The sequence below is a fragment of the Phasianus colchicus genome, chromosome 2 (assembly GCF_987193195.1).
Source record: "Phasianus colchicus chromosome 2, bPhaCol1.hap1.1, whole genome shotgun sequence".
NCBI classification, from domain to species: Eukaryota; Metazoa; Chordata; class Aves; order Galliformes; family Phasianidae; genus Phasianus; species Phasianus colchicus.
In genome coordinates this window covers 48,749,539-48,766,027 of record NC_143437.1, presented here as the reverse complement: position 1 = coordinate 48,766,027, position 16,489 = coordinate 48,749,539, and the positions used below count along the sequence as shown (strand labels likewise).

The 16,489-nt window shown below is 36.6% G+C and overlaps 1 protein-coding gene across 2 annotated transcripts in view; it reads right to left on the bottom strand.

Annotated features, from left to right (window-relative positions):
• ESR1 (estrogen receptor 1) overlaps positions 1-16,489 on the bottom strand; it is a 176,413-nt gene that overhangs the window by 139,207 nt on the left and 20,717 nt on the right. For both annotated transcript variants that reach the window (XM_090135600.1, XM_031611893.2), the window contains exon 2: positions 14,826-14,899. In XM_090135600.1, coding sequence (XP_089991726.1) covers positions 14,826-14,899 — 74 coding nt within the window. The remainder of the gene's footprint in view (positions 1-14,825; positions 14,900-16,489) is intronic.

Below are 16,489 nucleotides of genomic sequence, written 5' to 3'. Positions count from 1 at the left end.
CTTGAGAATACATTCCTTGCAGTGAATTCTTGTTGAGCAAAATGAGATCATGGTGAATTTCCATTATGTGACTCTCTTGTCTCCCTAGAGGAACTCTGCAAAGCAGTATCTCTGGAGATTGCAGACCATAATATGCTTCTATACAAAATATAAGAGACTATCTTCATCCAATCCAGAGACAACAATCCTACCATACACAGATGACTATTTTTACACTTTACTACTTCCACTTGACATCTCAGTAAGTATGAGAAACACAAATTAATAATCCATACATCTCCCTATTGCACAATATTTAGTGTTCAGGATGATAGAAGGAATAGTAGGATGAAAAACCTAATGTTTTGCCAAGTAAATTTCATTTCTGATTGAAACAGTGAGTGTACAGAAAGCACTGCTATTTTTCCATTAGTGAGAGATGTTGCTAAGGGGACCCAGATAAGTGAACAAGCAAGAGAAAAGAGGAAAAAAAGAAGAGGGGGGAGGAGAGAAGGGAAAGATAGTCTGGAATAAAATTGCAATGTGCATTAAGGGTGCTTTCGTCTTAAGAGGAGTTTGGCGCAAAAGCTGTTTTTCAAACAACTCAAAATATTTTTTTTTAAGTAGACTGTCTTTTAAAGATAAAGACATATTGTTAAAATATTCAAAGTAAAGTCTGTGAATAAAATCGCTGTGCCCAGTTATAGAATCAATATTTCATACTGCTACACTATCAACATGAAGGTTTCAAGAAATCTAGCAACATTTATCAATTAAGGCATTTTCCAGTCATCTAGTGGAACCCTTGACCAAGTTAGAAACAGCACCACCATGGAAAAGGCTTTCAGGTGTCCCAGCAGAAGTTACCAACATAGTCAGAGTTAGAATGAGTGGACAGTGGGTTAAGAGTGATAAAGAACAAGCATAATCCATGCATGTGAAACAGACTCGGGAAAATTTATTTTATATACAACTATGCTGCAGTTGGGTAATTAGTCGTCTTCTATACGCTGCCCACTTGTATAAGTTAGTATAATGATCTGTGTTTCTGAATAGATTTATTTTTGAAGATCATCTCCTCCTTGAAAACAACCTAGAGAATTGCATCTTTTCCAACAGTTAATTATCCCCGCCTTTAATATTTGCACCTTTTCTTCAGGTTTCTATCCTGACTATATTTTCACCTACTTTCTCTCCTCCCCAAATAAAACTTTCTTTTTTTTTCACTCAGTACAAATTGTGCGAGTATTATAATATCACCAAACTCCATAGTGAGGAGGTGTTTCTTCCATCTCTGTTTTTGTACTCCCATTGTTCCCAATTTTTTCAGCTGCGGCAGGTTTACTTAGAAATATAAGAAAGTAAGAAACATAAGACGACAGCATACATAACATTTGCCAGATAATAATTTATAATCACTCCAGCTCTTCATACCAATAAGTTTCCAATCACCTGTGAAAGAAACAAGCTGTTGCAGAGTGAACTAAGCCATTTGAGTATATTATGAAAACCTCCTTCTCTGCCCATACAAAGAATAATCTGAAAAAGCCCACGTGTTTGTGGATCCAAATGTCTTCACTGCTTGTAATACTATTCAGAGCAAAAGCAAAATAAGCCTTCAGATTTGAAAGGAAAGAAGTCAAGGGAACAGAGTGGTTGGAAAAACCGAACAGTGTCTCTACAAAATGAACATCCTGACATATGACATTATTTCTATGTCCTTTATAAACAATAATATTAATATAAATGCACATGTGTGTATAAATATATATATATATATATTAACTTATTCATTACAGAGTGAAGCCTAAGTATTTTGCAGTATTGGTTTAGACTGAGAAAAGCAAGCAATTGTCCAAAAAGACAAACAAACGATGAAAGAAAACAAAATAAAAAAATTAATCCAAGTTTCCTAATTCATTCAAGGCTGCAAAAACATCACATGCTCTTCAACACCTGAGCAGTCTGAAAATGTCACTACTCTGGCTTTGCTTCTCCTCCCTGATCAAGGCAATGTATGCAAACCTTCCTGCTGCTCAAGTTTGTTGTACGGGTGATGGAGCTGGTAGCTACATGCTCTAGGGAGAACTCTACTTGGTTTCTCCATCAGTAGACCCTGTCAGAAGCTGCAAAAAGAATGCAGGGACAAAGAAGAGGCTAAAGCATGGGGAAAGAAGAGAGAGTAAAACATGAAACAAATGGTGACAGAAGAAAATGAGAAAGGAAAAACTGATAATGATTAGCCAGAGTAGAATTAATCAGCAAAGGGACTAAACATTAAGAGTTTCCTCCTGAACAAGGTATTATAACTGCAACCATATACTGGAGAGGAAACATGGAAAAACACAACCAATGATGTTTCAGCCTGAGCACTACAGCTTGCTACAACAGAACTAAATATGCCTTCCAGTCTATGCCAAGCCAGAGTGCGTACTGCCTGGGTGTCTCGACAGTAATGCTTGCAGTAATTGGGCTAAGCTAAATTCCTCTTTCACTGCCCCCTACTTACAGAGGAAAGAACAGTACCAAGATATAATGTTTCTTTAGGCAGCCTTACTTCAATTTCTCTTTACTAGCACTTGCCACGCTCTGCAGAACAAAAGGGCTTGCCAGCAGGCTTCACTGAGGTGGAGGCCCATGCAGATTCATTAGTCTGTGCATTATGTTACCTTGTAAACTGACCCATAGGTCAAGCACAGAACAAAACATTTCACATGCACAAGGAAGGTTTCTTCTCCTCACAGATTGAAACATCTGGATCAACTACGAGAAAAAATATGTTAGTTCAAATACATATCAGCAACAGAACTGAAGATTTTCCTGCTCTCGTTCCCAAACAAAAATGAAGAAAATTGCTGAAACCAAATAACCATCTTATTTCGTAACTTTTTTCATTTTAAATAATGACTCTCAGAACCAGCTAATATCTTCTGCAGTTAGCAGGCAGTTGGGAAAGATGACTTATTTTGCCATTTCAATTTAACAGTCATGCTAAGATGAATAGAACAGCTCTGTTTTGAGGAAGGGAAGGAAAAAGAAGAGATGAGGAAGTAAGAGGAAAGAGAGGAAGAACAAAAGGAGAAAGAGAAGGAAGATAAGCTGTCATCGAGAAGAAAATAATGTCATTGCTCTCATTTATGAAACGGTGCTAAGGTTCACAGCTTAAAGTTCACGAGGGTCAATGATTTTGTAAGAATCTATTATCTCTAAAAATGCAGAACAGTGAATGCATTTGGTAGTTCTTCATTTCAGCAATAGCATTTTTTCACATCCCCAGTGACAGCTTTTTTGGATAGCAGTCTCAAGAGTTTCATGAAAGGGAAGGGATCAGATCAGAAAAACATTATCAATCATTGTATCCAGAGGTTTATTTAACTCCATTACTGTAACCCAGAATGTATACTAGAAATAAGAAAGAAAAGCATGGGTCTTAGTAACTGCATCCCTATTATTCTTTTCATGCACATATTCCCTCAAAATTACAGATATTTTCTACATGCAATAGGCTGCTTAATAAGACATGGAAAGCAAATGCAATGTCAAGAGTAGCAGTGCTGATAAGGTAATTATTCAGAACTAAAAACTGTTAGGAGGGATGGAAAGGACTGAGAAAAGAGACACCCACAAAGGAAACCAAGTAAGAAAGATGTGGGTTGTATAGAGAAGGTTAGGAAATAATATAAAAAGAAGAATGAGTGATAGGACAGTAAAAAACAAAATGAAAGTAGTCATAAAAAAGTAACAGAGACTAGTGCCTAGATCCAGAAAAGCTCTTATATTCTTAACTTCAAGTATGTAACTAAATATATAAATAACAGTACAAATAAAGTTAACAATATACTTAGCAAGACAGATCAATTTAAAAAAATCCTGGAAAGATGAGCAACAAATCAAAGAGCAATAATATCTCAAGGAAGAATCTGCAGGGAAGGACTTGGGGGTCCTGATGGATGAAAAACTGAACACGAACCAGCAGTGTCCTCTTGCAGCTTGGAAAGCAAATGGTATCCTGGGTTCCATCAGAAGAGGGGTGGCCAGCAGGGATGGGGAGGTGATTGTCCCTCTCTACTCTGTCATTCTGAGGCCCCATCTGGAGTACTGTGTCCAGATCTGGGGCCCCAAATACAAGAAAGACAGGGAGCTGTTCAGCCTGGAGAAAAGAAGGCTGTGGGGTGACCTCACTGAAGTCTTCCAGTACCTAAAGGGAGCCTAGAAGCATGAAGGGAGCCAATTCTTTACAAGGGCAGATAATAGCAGGACAAGGGGAAGTGGTTTTAAGTTGAGGGAAGATTTAGGTTGGATATCAGGGGGAAGTTCTTTACAGAGAGAGTAGTGAGATGCTGGAACAGGCTGCGCAGAGAAGTAGTGGATGTTCCATTCCTGAAGGTGTTCAAGGCCAGGTTGAATGGAGCCCTGTATAGCCTGGCCTAGTATTACATATGGATGTTGGTGACCCCGCCTGCAGCAGGGGGATTGGAGATTGATGATCCTTGAGGTCCCTTCCAACCCAACCCATTCTATGATTCTATGAAGAAAAAAAAAAGGGCCAGCAAAAGACTAGAGTGAAGCTAAATAGAATATATAAGCCATTCTTGTCACAGGGTGCTTTCTTGCAAGGAATATTTGCTATCCATATTAATGAATCTTTGGATACACTACAGATTATACACTACAATTTCTCAAATGAAAAATTGCTGGATCCAACATACAGATATCATTTGACAAAAGAAGCAGAAATAGTTGTACAACAGAAAAGTTTACAATCATAAAAATACAACAGATGAGAGAATTTGACAGTAATGATGTGTAAATATTCAAGTCCAAACTCTCTTTCTTCTTAGAAGTAATATTTTCACAGATATGAAAACAAAGAGGACTAAAACAATTTGCAAGCAAGCATTTGCCTAGAAAATATGAATGGCATGTGAAAACTTCTAAATCATACTTCATGATCTCTTGGGAACCTACAATTCAACAAAATACTATGCCTCAATAAATATATACACACTAACTATAAACTATATAGTTAACTATATAAACTATCAAGAGCTATTCATTCATTATATTTGATCGATGAAAGCAACAGCATCATGTAATGTAGCTTCTGTAAGGCATTTGATAAAAAAAGACACACCGTTTAAGGTAGAAGTATGAAACAGAACAAATTGCTATATATCAAAATGAATGAAAACTGCTTATTAGATTAGAAAAATGCACTTGTGAATGAAGAAACATCTAATACCAAGCACATGCTACTGTGATTCAGAGGTTGATTTTGGCAGTTAAAATATTTTGTATTTTCCCCAGTGTCATGAATGCAGGAATAACAGCATCGCTAACCAGATGGGCAGATGGGCAGAAAAATACAACATCTGGAAGAATTATAAATTAAAAAATACTGCTTTTATTGTTGCAAAACAACATCGATTGTTATATAACCCGCCTTCAGGTGAACAACCTGTTACAGCTGAATGCAAAAGCATACATCTACAGGAAAAAAAAGCAAGCCATTGCATAGTGCTCTCTCCTGAAGAGAAAAAGGTGAGGAAGACCTAGAGTATAGCAGGTAGCTGAGTACGTGCTGCTATAGAGAAAATGGAAAAGCAATAAGAATCACATTTACTTCTATTTCTTACTGACACACGGCTTCTGTTGGGATAAAACGAGGGCAGAAAGAAATAACACATTTTAACATTACAGATAATTATGGACTGGAAAACTTCTTGTCTGATTTAAAGCAGCATTACAAAGACACAGAGTTTCTTTCCTGAAATACAATCTCAAGCTGAAAATAATTCTGAAAGATCCCACAGTCTGTGCTACTCAAGAAATCAGCCCAGTCAGAATAGCTCTGTTCAGCCTGAAAACAGGACTGTACACATGTGGGAATTAGGCAAATGCTAGAGCAGACAGAAGATGCATTCCTTGAGGTTCCCCTTGCAAATTCCCCCAGCATTCAGATGCCAAGAGGAATTAGAGCCAAGAGAAGAGCTGCACATTCAAGAAGGACTGCAACCCACAGTGATGTGAAGACTCTGAGCACTGCTGCCACTCAGTTTTCTGACTCAGGCTGAAACTTTTTCAGTTCATTCAGATGGTTGCAAGCACAAGAGAAAGTTGATCCTTTTTCCTTTCTTTCTTTCTTTCTTTCCTTTCTTTTCCCCACTTTGGCTACACATTTTTCAAAAATGCATTTTCCAAATGCATTAACCTGGACACCACAGAGATCAGAAAGATACTGTCAGATCAGACAAAAACAAACGCGCTAGCAACACATCAGCAATAATAAAGCCACCAGGGCGTATTAAGAAGGAATATAGCTTACAAAGTAACGATGTTGGTATCACCAACTGTTCCCATACAAACAAGTAAATACAAAGTTTGGACCTTTAGACAGTTAATAAATACTACATGGTGCAGCTAAACAGGTAATCAGCAAGAGAAAGATATATTAATTTGACAGTATGTTGAATTTTTGCTACCAAAAAGCTGATTTTTAATGACTTGACTTTTCATAAGGCTCTTCAATTAAACATCCAGGTAGGATCAAGCAAAGCCAACAAATCTGTGAAAATACCATGATTTAAAAAATAAGAACTGCCTAGACATAAAGAAGTAGTTGTAAAGGAAGTAACAAATGGACAAATAAAAAAAGCAAAGTGCTTTCAGGTTGTAAACAGAATATACTGTGAGGAGAAGGAAATATGGAAAAGCAGCACAGTTAATCACCAACACAGGGAATTTACTTGAAGCAGTTCTTCAAAATAACTGAAGACAAGAGTTCTGGGGACTAACTGCATAAATGCAATAAGACAAGCCAAAAAAGGTTTGAGAAACAGCTTGCAAGGCTATTTATATTTTTAAAGTACATCAAGATCAGGAAGATTGCCAGAGTGTCTAGAGGTCTGAGACATAAAGGTGTAAAAGGAGCACTGAAAGAATCAGGCTATGGCAGAAAAACTAAATGAAGTTTTTGCATCCACGCTCGTAGCAAGGACCTGGAGAGAAATTCTCATAACAGAGATTTCCTTAAGGGTGGCTGTTGAAATATCTGTCTGAACATTAAAGTGATGGTAAAAGATGTTACAGAAAAATCAAGAAAGAGAAAAATAAGAAGTCATCAGGACCAGCTGGTGAGTTTAAAGGAATTCAAGACTGTAATTCTCAGTAGTGAAGGACAGGAAAAAGACAAAATAGGTGGCCAAATCATAAAAGGGTATGGAGTGGAAGAAGAGAGAGGTAAATTTAAGTTAGCTGAGAGTAGGTGACAAGGCACCTACACTGGGTGATTTAACAGGAACTGCTACAAAGAACAAAATAAGAGCATCCTTAAATACAAAATTTGAAAAGTCATTGTGGAAAATTCTCTAGAAGTATGTTAATTCTACGGTCAGTGCAAATATAAAAAGAAACTAAATTTATTTGGAACCTCTTCAGTATATCAAGAATCTTTGTCTCTCAAGGCTTTCACAGAAACTGAGATGCCTCAGAAAGGCAACGTGGGGCTAAATAACTGGCTAAAAGGTAGGGCACAAAAGCTAATAGTAACAGTTAGGTCTTTTTAGTGGAGAAGTCTTTCTATTAATGCCTTGGTTGTTTAATATTCTCATAAGTGACCTGAAAAATAGGTGGGTGAATAGTTATATAACTAGGTTTACTGATGATATGAAGGGTAGTAAGGTTGAAGATCATCTGCAGTGAATTGAAAAAGGATTTCACAATGTTAAGTGAGTGATAAAATGGCAGTTAGAGTTCAATAAAGATCTTAAGGTTGAAGAGTATATTAAACAAATAATGGCTAAAAATTTTAATTACTTGGTTAAAAAAAAAACACTTCTGATAAAAACAACATTGAACTTAAACACAAGAAAGACAGTTGTCATCACAAACAATTTCAGTATGGAATTACAAGACTCTCAGTTGCTAGAGGAGTGAAGCTCTAGATCAGCCTGTCTACGAGAGAAAAAACAGCCTAGCTAGGCACTGAGATAAACATGGGTAAGTACTGTGAACAAACTACACAATCTGGTTGCTATGACAGCTCAGCACTGGGTCAGCTGCCTGATTGAAGCTGGATTCTATCAGTGAAACTAAAGCCAAAACATACCAGCACGAAGCAGATGCACTATAACTTTTGTCTATGCAAAAGTAAGTCCTCATGCATTATCTATTCTGAAACAAGTTTCTCCTTTCCTTCTTAGATTAAGAAAATGGAGTTGATGTGTGTATGGGAAGCCTGAGTGTAGCTAACATCTCAGTCGTGTTACCCTACAGTGGAGTTAACTAACAATAACTCAAGCCTTCTATCTGCAGAGGCATAATTAGATTTAGGACATTTTCAAGAGGGAAAGAATGTATCCAAAATGCCTGTTTTTTCACTTTGATTGTGTTTCAGTGACTGCAGAGGAGGATTTAAATGTAGAAATGGAGGTACTCATATAAAGGTCCAATGTTTTCCAAGCAGTATTTTGACCTACAAGAGCAGACGTAGATCTAAGACAAATGAATGACAGTTAACTAGTACAGAGAAAATAATTAGTTAATTAAAATAAGCTGTCTATTACGAACTTTCTTCATAGCAGTAGTGATGAAGTAATTTCATGCAGTAGCACATCGGTTAGCATTGCAGAGCAGCTGAAATGCACATAAAACACTCTTCCACCCTCCCACCCCACCCCACCCTTTTTAAAATTTTCAGGTAAACTAAACTGGAACCTCTGCTCCAAAGGTGTCCTTAACGCATCCCAGCCCAACAGGGACACAGCAGCCTCTGGACCCAGGAATGACTCATTGGATGCTTCTCCTCTCTACAGTTTGTCACCATAGGAAAATATGATCTGTGCCTAAACCATAGAGACAGTCCTCTGGAGTTATATGCCACTGGGGACAGCAAGTCCTTGCTATCCCTCCAGAGCACTGTCAGACATTCACAGAAGCAGTCACCAATGGTGGGAAACGTGGCAGGAAGTCCACGCCAGGAGAGCATGGTCCTACCCTAACCTGATATCTAAATGGGAGGGCAGAAAAGAGTTTGCCTATTACTAGAGCCCCTGGCTGTTTTACAGTTGGCTGAAGGGTAGTGTAACACCAGACAGCTGATATTGGCTCACTTCATAATATATACATTTTCCAAGCATAATAATTTTGCCTTGAGCATAATTAGTTGCCCAATGTTTTGTCTAGTTTTCAATCATTTAAGTTACTAAAGATCAAATTTTCTTGATGGTTTGTCTTACTTGCCTTAGTTTAATCCCCTTAGGGAAGAAGCATTAGTAACTTGTGCTTTTTCCTCCTCTCCAACAAAAAAAAAAAAAAAAAGAAAGAAAGAAAGAAAGAAAACATAACTGACTCACCACCTAATTCGTAAAGTTTTTTTTTGAGTCCTATGAGCCTCTTTCGACACAGCTTTCTTTAGCTTTCTGTGTTTTATTTTTAAAGGTATTTTTACAGGCATGTCCTTCACGTTGCTAGGTTTCAAGAGAAAAGAAATAAAGGAAGAAAACAAATCAATATTTTTTTTAAGACAAACCTTTGCCAAAAGTCCAAAATGAAGTATAAAGTAATATTCTTCTATTATGTGCCAACCTTCCCAACACATTTTTTTTCCTAATTCCACTCTCCTGTTGCATGCTAAACCATGCCAGTGAGCAAAAACAAAAAGTTTGAGAAAAACGACCCAAGAAAATGAGGTGCTGAAGAAATAACTATGAACTCATATATCATATAATTACAAAATTTCATTTAAGTGCTGTCACTGTTCTCCCCTATGTGCACGTACATATATATGTGTGCACACATGCAGGTCTGCATGTACCCAGAGAACCAAGAGACTCAGAAACATCACTGAAATGCAAAGGCACAGCAATATATACAATAGATAAGGAAAAGAAGCAAAATCACTTGATATGAATCCTGTTTAAACTGCAGAAAAAGTGTAGGTTGACAAAACAGAGCAATCAGATGGACTGTGGCAGAAATATTATTACTCCTCATCCTTGTGAATTGTGCCACCGGCTTTCTAATGAACATGCAAAATCAGGTCTTCAGGGTCACATTTGTATCCAAATGCATTCAGGCAAGACAACAATGTCAACAGAGTAAGGAACTTTTTGACGCAGCCAGAGATATAGTACAAGTAGAAACTGAATGATTTCTTTGGATGATGGGAACACAGCTTTGCACTGGTTTTGGACATATTTGTATACTGGGCAGGAATACAGTCTGAGATTTATGATATTTTGGAAGGAATTAGCATGTTGTTGATTTATAGCAATAGAGCAAGACAAGCCCACAAATATCATTTCAGTCCATTACCACAAACTTGGTGACACTAATAAAATGAGACCCAGCTATGAAATGCTTCTTGCTTTATCACTTGCAAAAGCTAATCTCAGTGATTTTATTTGTGAAGACACATTCATTTTTTCATATCTTCATCTGAAGAATACGTAAGTCAAAACTATAAGCAGTCTCATGGAAGATACCCACAAGACTTCAGAGAATAAACAAAATCTGAAGAAAATCACTGCTCTGTTTTGATTTAGAATTTAAATCAAGGGCTTTGAAGAAAAGTGCCAGAATTCAAACCCAACAAATTCTGGCCTCACTGTGTTTATGTTTAGCTGTCATAGTGAATATAAACAATAAAGCAAACATTTAAGACACACCACAAGATATCTCAACAGATCTAACCTGATAGTTCATACAGAAAAAAAAACTGCTTTGCAATTGTGAGCCAAAAACATCATGAATGAAAGCTATTTAGAACTGAATAGACACAATACTAATAGGTTGCACATAGAAATCTGATGGGACTTAAAAAAAAAAAAAGTGAAACATTATCTGCATAATTTCAGACTTACTTCTTTGTAGATTATTTGTCTCTATGCAATATTTTAGGTTAATGCAACACAAGTTAAATAATATTTTTATTATATGTAGGAGATAGCATCAGTAAACATCATATCAGTATTAAAATTTGCACATTAATAAAAATAGGAAAAAAACTCCACAGGGTTATTTTTCAAAACAAAGATTATTTTCCCTTTTAAAGATTACCCAATTTTCATCATTTAAACTCTAGAATGTACTTAAAATATATTGATAGAAGTACATCATTTTAACCATTATTCTTCTTTCTGCAGTAAGTAATGGTAACAATAGAAACTACTGGGAAAGAAAATAACAGAGAGAACCCAAATTATAGGCTTTTTTTAAATAAAAAGGTCTTCAGATTCCATAAGTGATAATATACAAATTCTAGCCACCAAATATTACACTCTCTCTCTCTCTCTCTCTCTCTCTCTCTCTCTCTCTCTCTCTATGTCTTCATATATATAAATAGTGGACCTTGGCAAATTGTTCAGTACCATTTTATTATTTAAAAATCTTTTCAGTCTAGTTATCAGCATAAATTGAATGTTGCCAGAATAGGCTATTACAAATATTGGCTCCTTAGAATGTATTCTTGTGTACTTGGGGCTTTTTTTTTTTTTTTCCACTGAAATTAACAATATGGCATATTTTATTCTTGCAGAAGTCAAATGCTCATATCAATCTAAAAAGCATTGTACAAATCTCTATCCTACTCACCTGCAGTGTTGCCCTCCAAAAAAGGAAGAAAAATAACTTCAATAATTTGACAACAGAAGATGTATTCATAGTTCAAACTCTGACTTCTTCGGGAAAGTAACTGTGTATAAATGCCAGTTATACTATTTAGCCAGAAATGGAAGAGCCCTTCTGAGTCACTGAATGCAATCCCTACTACCAAGCTTTCACCACACATAGCCAGCTCAGCAGGATCCTCATAAACAGGGATTTGTCTCAACCTGCTTGTTAACCTTGGAGATGAGCCCTTCTACATTTTCAGCTCCAAACTGAACTTATTCAAAGCAACACTCCTTTGGTTTTGTGTCAGCAATAGCTTTCAAGGTAAGTATTTATGTCTCATGAAGATAAACAGTTTTTAATCAAAATCATCACCTACCCCTTTATGGCAGAAATATTAAAAATCACCTTATCTAAACACAGGTCTAGTTGCTACCTTCTGGCATTTTTATTTAAAAATGATACTCGTACATTACTGTGAGAGAGATTTTACGAACTCTTTATAGTTTAATGTTTGACAAGTGCATTTGACATTTGTATCTATATGCAAATAAATACTATTTTTCAAACTTTTTCTTTCCAATTTTCACTGTTCTCATACTTACATTTATTGCCAAATCCTCTCATGTTTTCTTGTACCACTCATAAGGCTTGCAGAGTACAATTTCTTATACAGTATATAGAACTGGGGTTTAAGTTTCTCTGTAGCCTCTAATGGCCACCATGACACTTATTTCCTCGTGTTCTTCCACACAACTTTGCAAGCTCCCTCAACTTCTAGAGATCCTGCAGTAAGATTCAAATATGGCAGTAAGACATCCTTAGACATCCATATCATAATGCTCATAGGTTCTGTCCCTTCACTTTCTATTTATGCTTTTCCTGCAGTACTCTCTTTAATTTTACTCTTAATTTTTTCATTCTCTATTATTGTCTCTTTCCACCCTGTGCCACCTGTTGATACACAAAGCATAAAAAAGAACAGCGATAAGAGATGACTGCAGAAAGTTTGAATAGCCACAAGGAAGAGGTAAAAATCCTGGCCTTGAATGCCTCCAGGGATGGGGCATCCACAACTCCCTTGGGCAACCTGTTCCAGTGCATCACCAGCCTCTGTGTGAGAAACTTCCTCCTAATATCTAACCTAAACCTCCCCTGTCAGGTGCATGAGAAGGTGCCAAGACACATATAGCTATGACTTTGAATGAACAACTAGTGACTGAACCAAGACAACAAAATGAAAAGGTCCAAAATACGGGAATGTCATTTTAAGATTAAAATTTACATGTGACTTCTGATCTCTCCTAAAGTTAACAGTGCTGCCTAGCCCTCCAAACTGCAGCTTTTTTTTTTTTTTTTTTCTCTAAGAATCAATAAATCACTGTGGTTGGGAGGGACATTTGTATCCCTTTAAGCTGGTGTAACTCCTGCTTAGAGCAGGCTCACCTGCAGCAATTTGCTCAAGGCCACATATTATTGTGTTCTGATACCTGCAAGGTGGAGATCTTCCCTGAGTAACCTGTTCCACTGCTCAACTATCCTCACAGTTTTCTTGCGTGCCCTCATATATTTTTTAATGCTACCTTCAAGAAACAAAGACAGCTGGGCATAAGTGAAAGTGATAAATAAACAAATAAAATAAAAAAAGAAAAAATATGATAACAGAGATACTCTAATTTAATTATTTGTAATTAACAAAAAGTAATTTCTCTGGTCACCATAGAAATTAGCACATCTATTAAACTGAGGACTCACACACACACAACCCTGAGAATCACTGTGAAGTTAAGTGCATGTTGGTGTTGTATAAAGTCTTGAAACAAAGGCAAATACATGAAATTGAATTAGAACTTGCTTTACCATCTCTTCTCCTGCCTACACAATGCTTTATCAACAATGCAACAGTTTAAACTTTTAAACAAAAATGTCTTAAGGTTGGCTTCTAAATTCCATTCAGCTTGCATTTTGAAAGCAGCAGTTACTAATTTTTTCAGTTTCTCAATCAGGTATTTACATATGGATGCTGCTGTGATTCTGACACTGCAGGGCAAGGAGTGTTTAAACAGCTGCAATTCAACCAGCCCATATCTGGAACACGTAAACTTTCTTTCAGCCCCTGTGATGAGGGGAGGAGCTACACTGAAAAGCTAATACCCCACCCCTCCTTTTTGTATCTCAGAGTAAACAGTAAGTAAAATTTCTGTATACCCTATGGATTTTTAGGAGGAAATTCAAAAATAACTGAGAAAGGTTAAAACACATACATATTCTATGTAATACCTGATCATTAGCATATATGCAGATGGAGAAAATAATGTGATAATAGCCTGAGAACTTACAAATGACACAGTATGGGATCCAAGTCAGAGGCTATGAAGGGAAAGCAGGAGATCTCAGATTATTCCACAAGGTCTTTTCTACAAACACTTTTTCTCAAGTTTAATAAGAAATTAAAAAAAGGTAAATTAGGCAAAAACTCTTCTCATTAGTAATTATCTGGCAAATTTTACCCATGAAGTTCAGACACTATTAAAAAACAGAAAGACAACAGTAATTCTGTAACAGGAACAGCCTCTGCAACAAAAAGAATATGACAGATCTCAATGAACACAGGATTTAAGTATCATGCAGGATAACTACAGCTTGACATATGCTGAGATCGAAATGCAGTATTCCACTTCATTCATAAACTCCTGGAAACGATATGCTGCCCTGTGTACATGACTGCCCCATTAAATGAATTAAATCCTTTCACCATTAAGTATTAGCCAACTGGCTGGAACCTGACTGTGTAATTTCAGTACATTCTTTTACTATTTTTCTACAACCAAACCAGTCGTTTTTTGGCTAGGGATTTAGGGGATGTCATATCTATCCTTCAGAACTGCAGCACGGGTTTGTTGACACTATCTATAGCACGTGTTAAACAAAATACTATTATACTTGAAATATTCCCTATTAAAATCAAAATGAACTTCAGGCAATGCTTGGAATGCATTTCTTTTGTTTTCAGTTGCTTTTTTAGGCTTCTCAGCTACATTGCAGGATACAGGAAAAAAGGAACATAGTAAGAAAAAGTAACGTTAGAAAAAGAAAAAAAGTCAAAACAAAAAAAAACAACTTCTAAGCATTTCCATAGACACAACTTCCCAGCAAAGTTTTGGATAAAAGCAGCATTTAAAAGTGGGTGTGAGGGACAGAAACTAGCAAAAACTAGGAGTTTTTTTGTCACTTACATTTATCCCAGAAGGTTGTTGCCATTACTTCGGCAGTGCTCTCACTGGCTGGAAGGATCATGTGACCCGGAGAACTAAAATAGAAAAGTCTCAGTAGCAAGGAAACTGAACCAGAAGCACATTTGCAAGAAAACACGTATCACGAGAGCAATAACACGCCCTTAGCAGTGAAAGGTGATAAATTTAGATGGAAATCTATCCTGTATTGAAAAACACCGACTTGTGCTGTGCAGACTGGCACCGGTCCCCTGTTCAACACACGGGAAGCGTTTTCTGCAATAAATCTCAGTCCGTGTCTATACGTAATTAAACCCAGTAACAGCTCTAATAAATCTCAACAAGTTGTCAGACGTTAAGAGAAAATCTAATCTATTACATTTAAAAATAAACTTCTACTGCTGAAACAGTTTCATCATCAGAGATCTTCATGGTTGTTTGTGTCTAGAAGGGAAGAAATTTTTTAAAAAGCATATGCTCTTCAAGTAATTAGAAAAGCTGTAAACACACTGGAAGATTGCTTTCAATTCTTTTACAAGTAATGTGGTTGCAGGGCTATACATTATTAAAGCATGCTCTGTAAACCTGCAAATTCTAAATGAAGAGAAGGCTCAAAGAACCCAAGGCAAAGGCTACACAGATGAATTTGTAACCAAATATACCATATACAGTTCTATAATATTGCCTGATTTAGAGGTTGCTATTTATTTATCCACATCAGAAGATTGCTCTTCCAGTTTTGTAAAGCTTCTAGAAAAAAGTTCCAGCACAATAATGTTGTTTGGATTACAGGAAATACACATTACCTTTGTTAACAGTTAACTTTGTCACCATTTACTATTTTATCAGATTTACTAGTAATCAGATTGATCTAGTTCAATGTTTTATATTATGTCAAGCACTTAGTAGTTTCTAATTAACGTCAGGATAATTTTACAGAAGGAAACTTTACTGAAAGATGCAAACAGCAGTATGAAGGGGACAGTGATCAAGGAAAAAATAAAAGAAATATGCTGTTTAGATTAAGAGAAGAAGGATGGAAAATAATTTATTGTTCTACTCAAATTCAGTCTTGCAATTATAAGCAAAATATGTAAATGTTTGCCCTTTTAATGCAATGGCTTTCAAGGGCTTCACACAGAGTAACATGATGGACACAATGGCTAAGGTTGAAAGGGACCTCTGGAGATCATCCAGTCCCACCTTCTTCCTCAGAGTCCCCTACAGCACATTACCCAGGACTGTGTCTAGATGACTTTTAAAGATTTCCAGGGAAGAAGACTGCACAGACTTTCTGGGCAACCTATCTCAATGCAACCCAGGTTTTTTTTAATAAAACAGTAGAGAACACAATGCAAAACTGTTCACAGTAGACTCCCACTGTGCAATAAAAGTTGAAATAAGATGAAGAGAGGCCAGTAAACCAAATTATTCTCATTTTATTGAAATAATATCAAGGTAATTCTTCTTGATACTAAAACGTTAAGTTTCCCCTCCAGATTGTACTTTTGTGTCAACATACACATACATATACTTCCTGGTGAACAAGAAGCTGAATGTGAGCCAGAAGAATGTGCTTGCAGCCCAGAAGGCCAATTATGTACTGGGCTGCATTAAAGGAGGAATGGCCAGCAGGGAGAAGAAAGTGATTGTCTCCCTCTAATCAG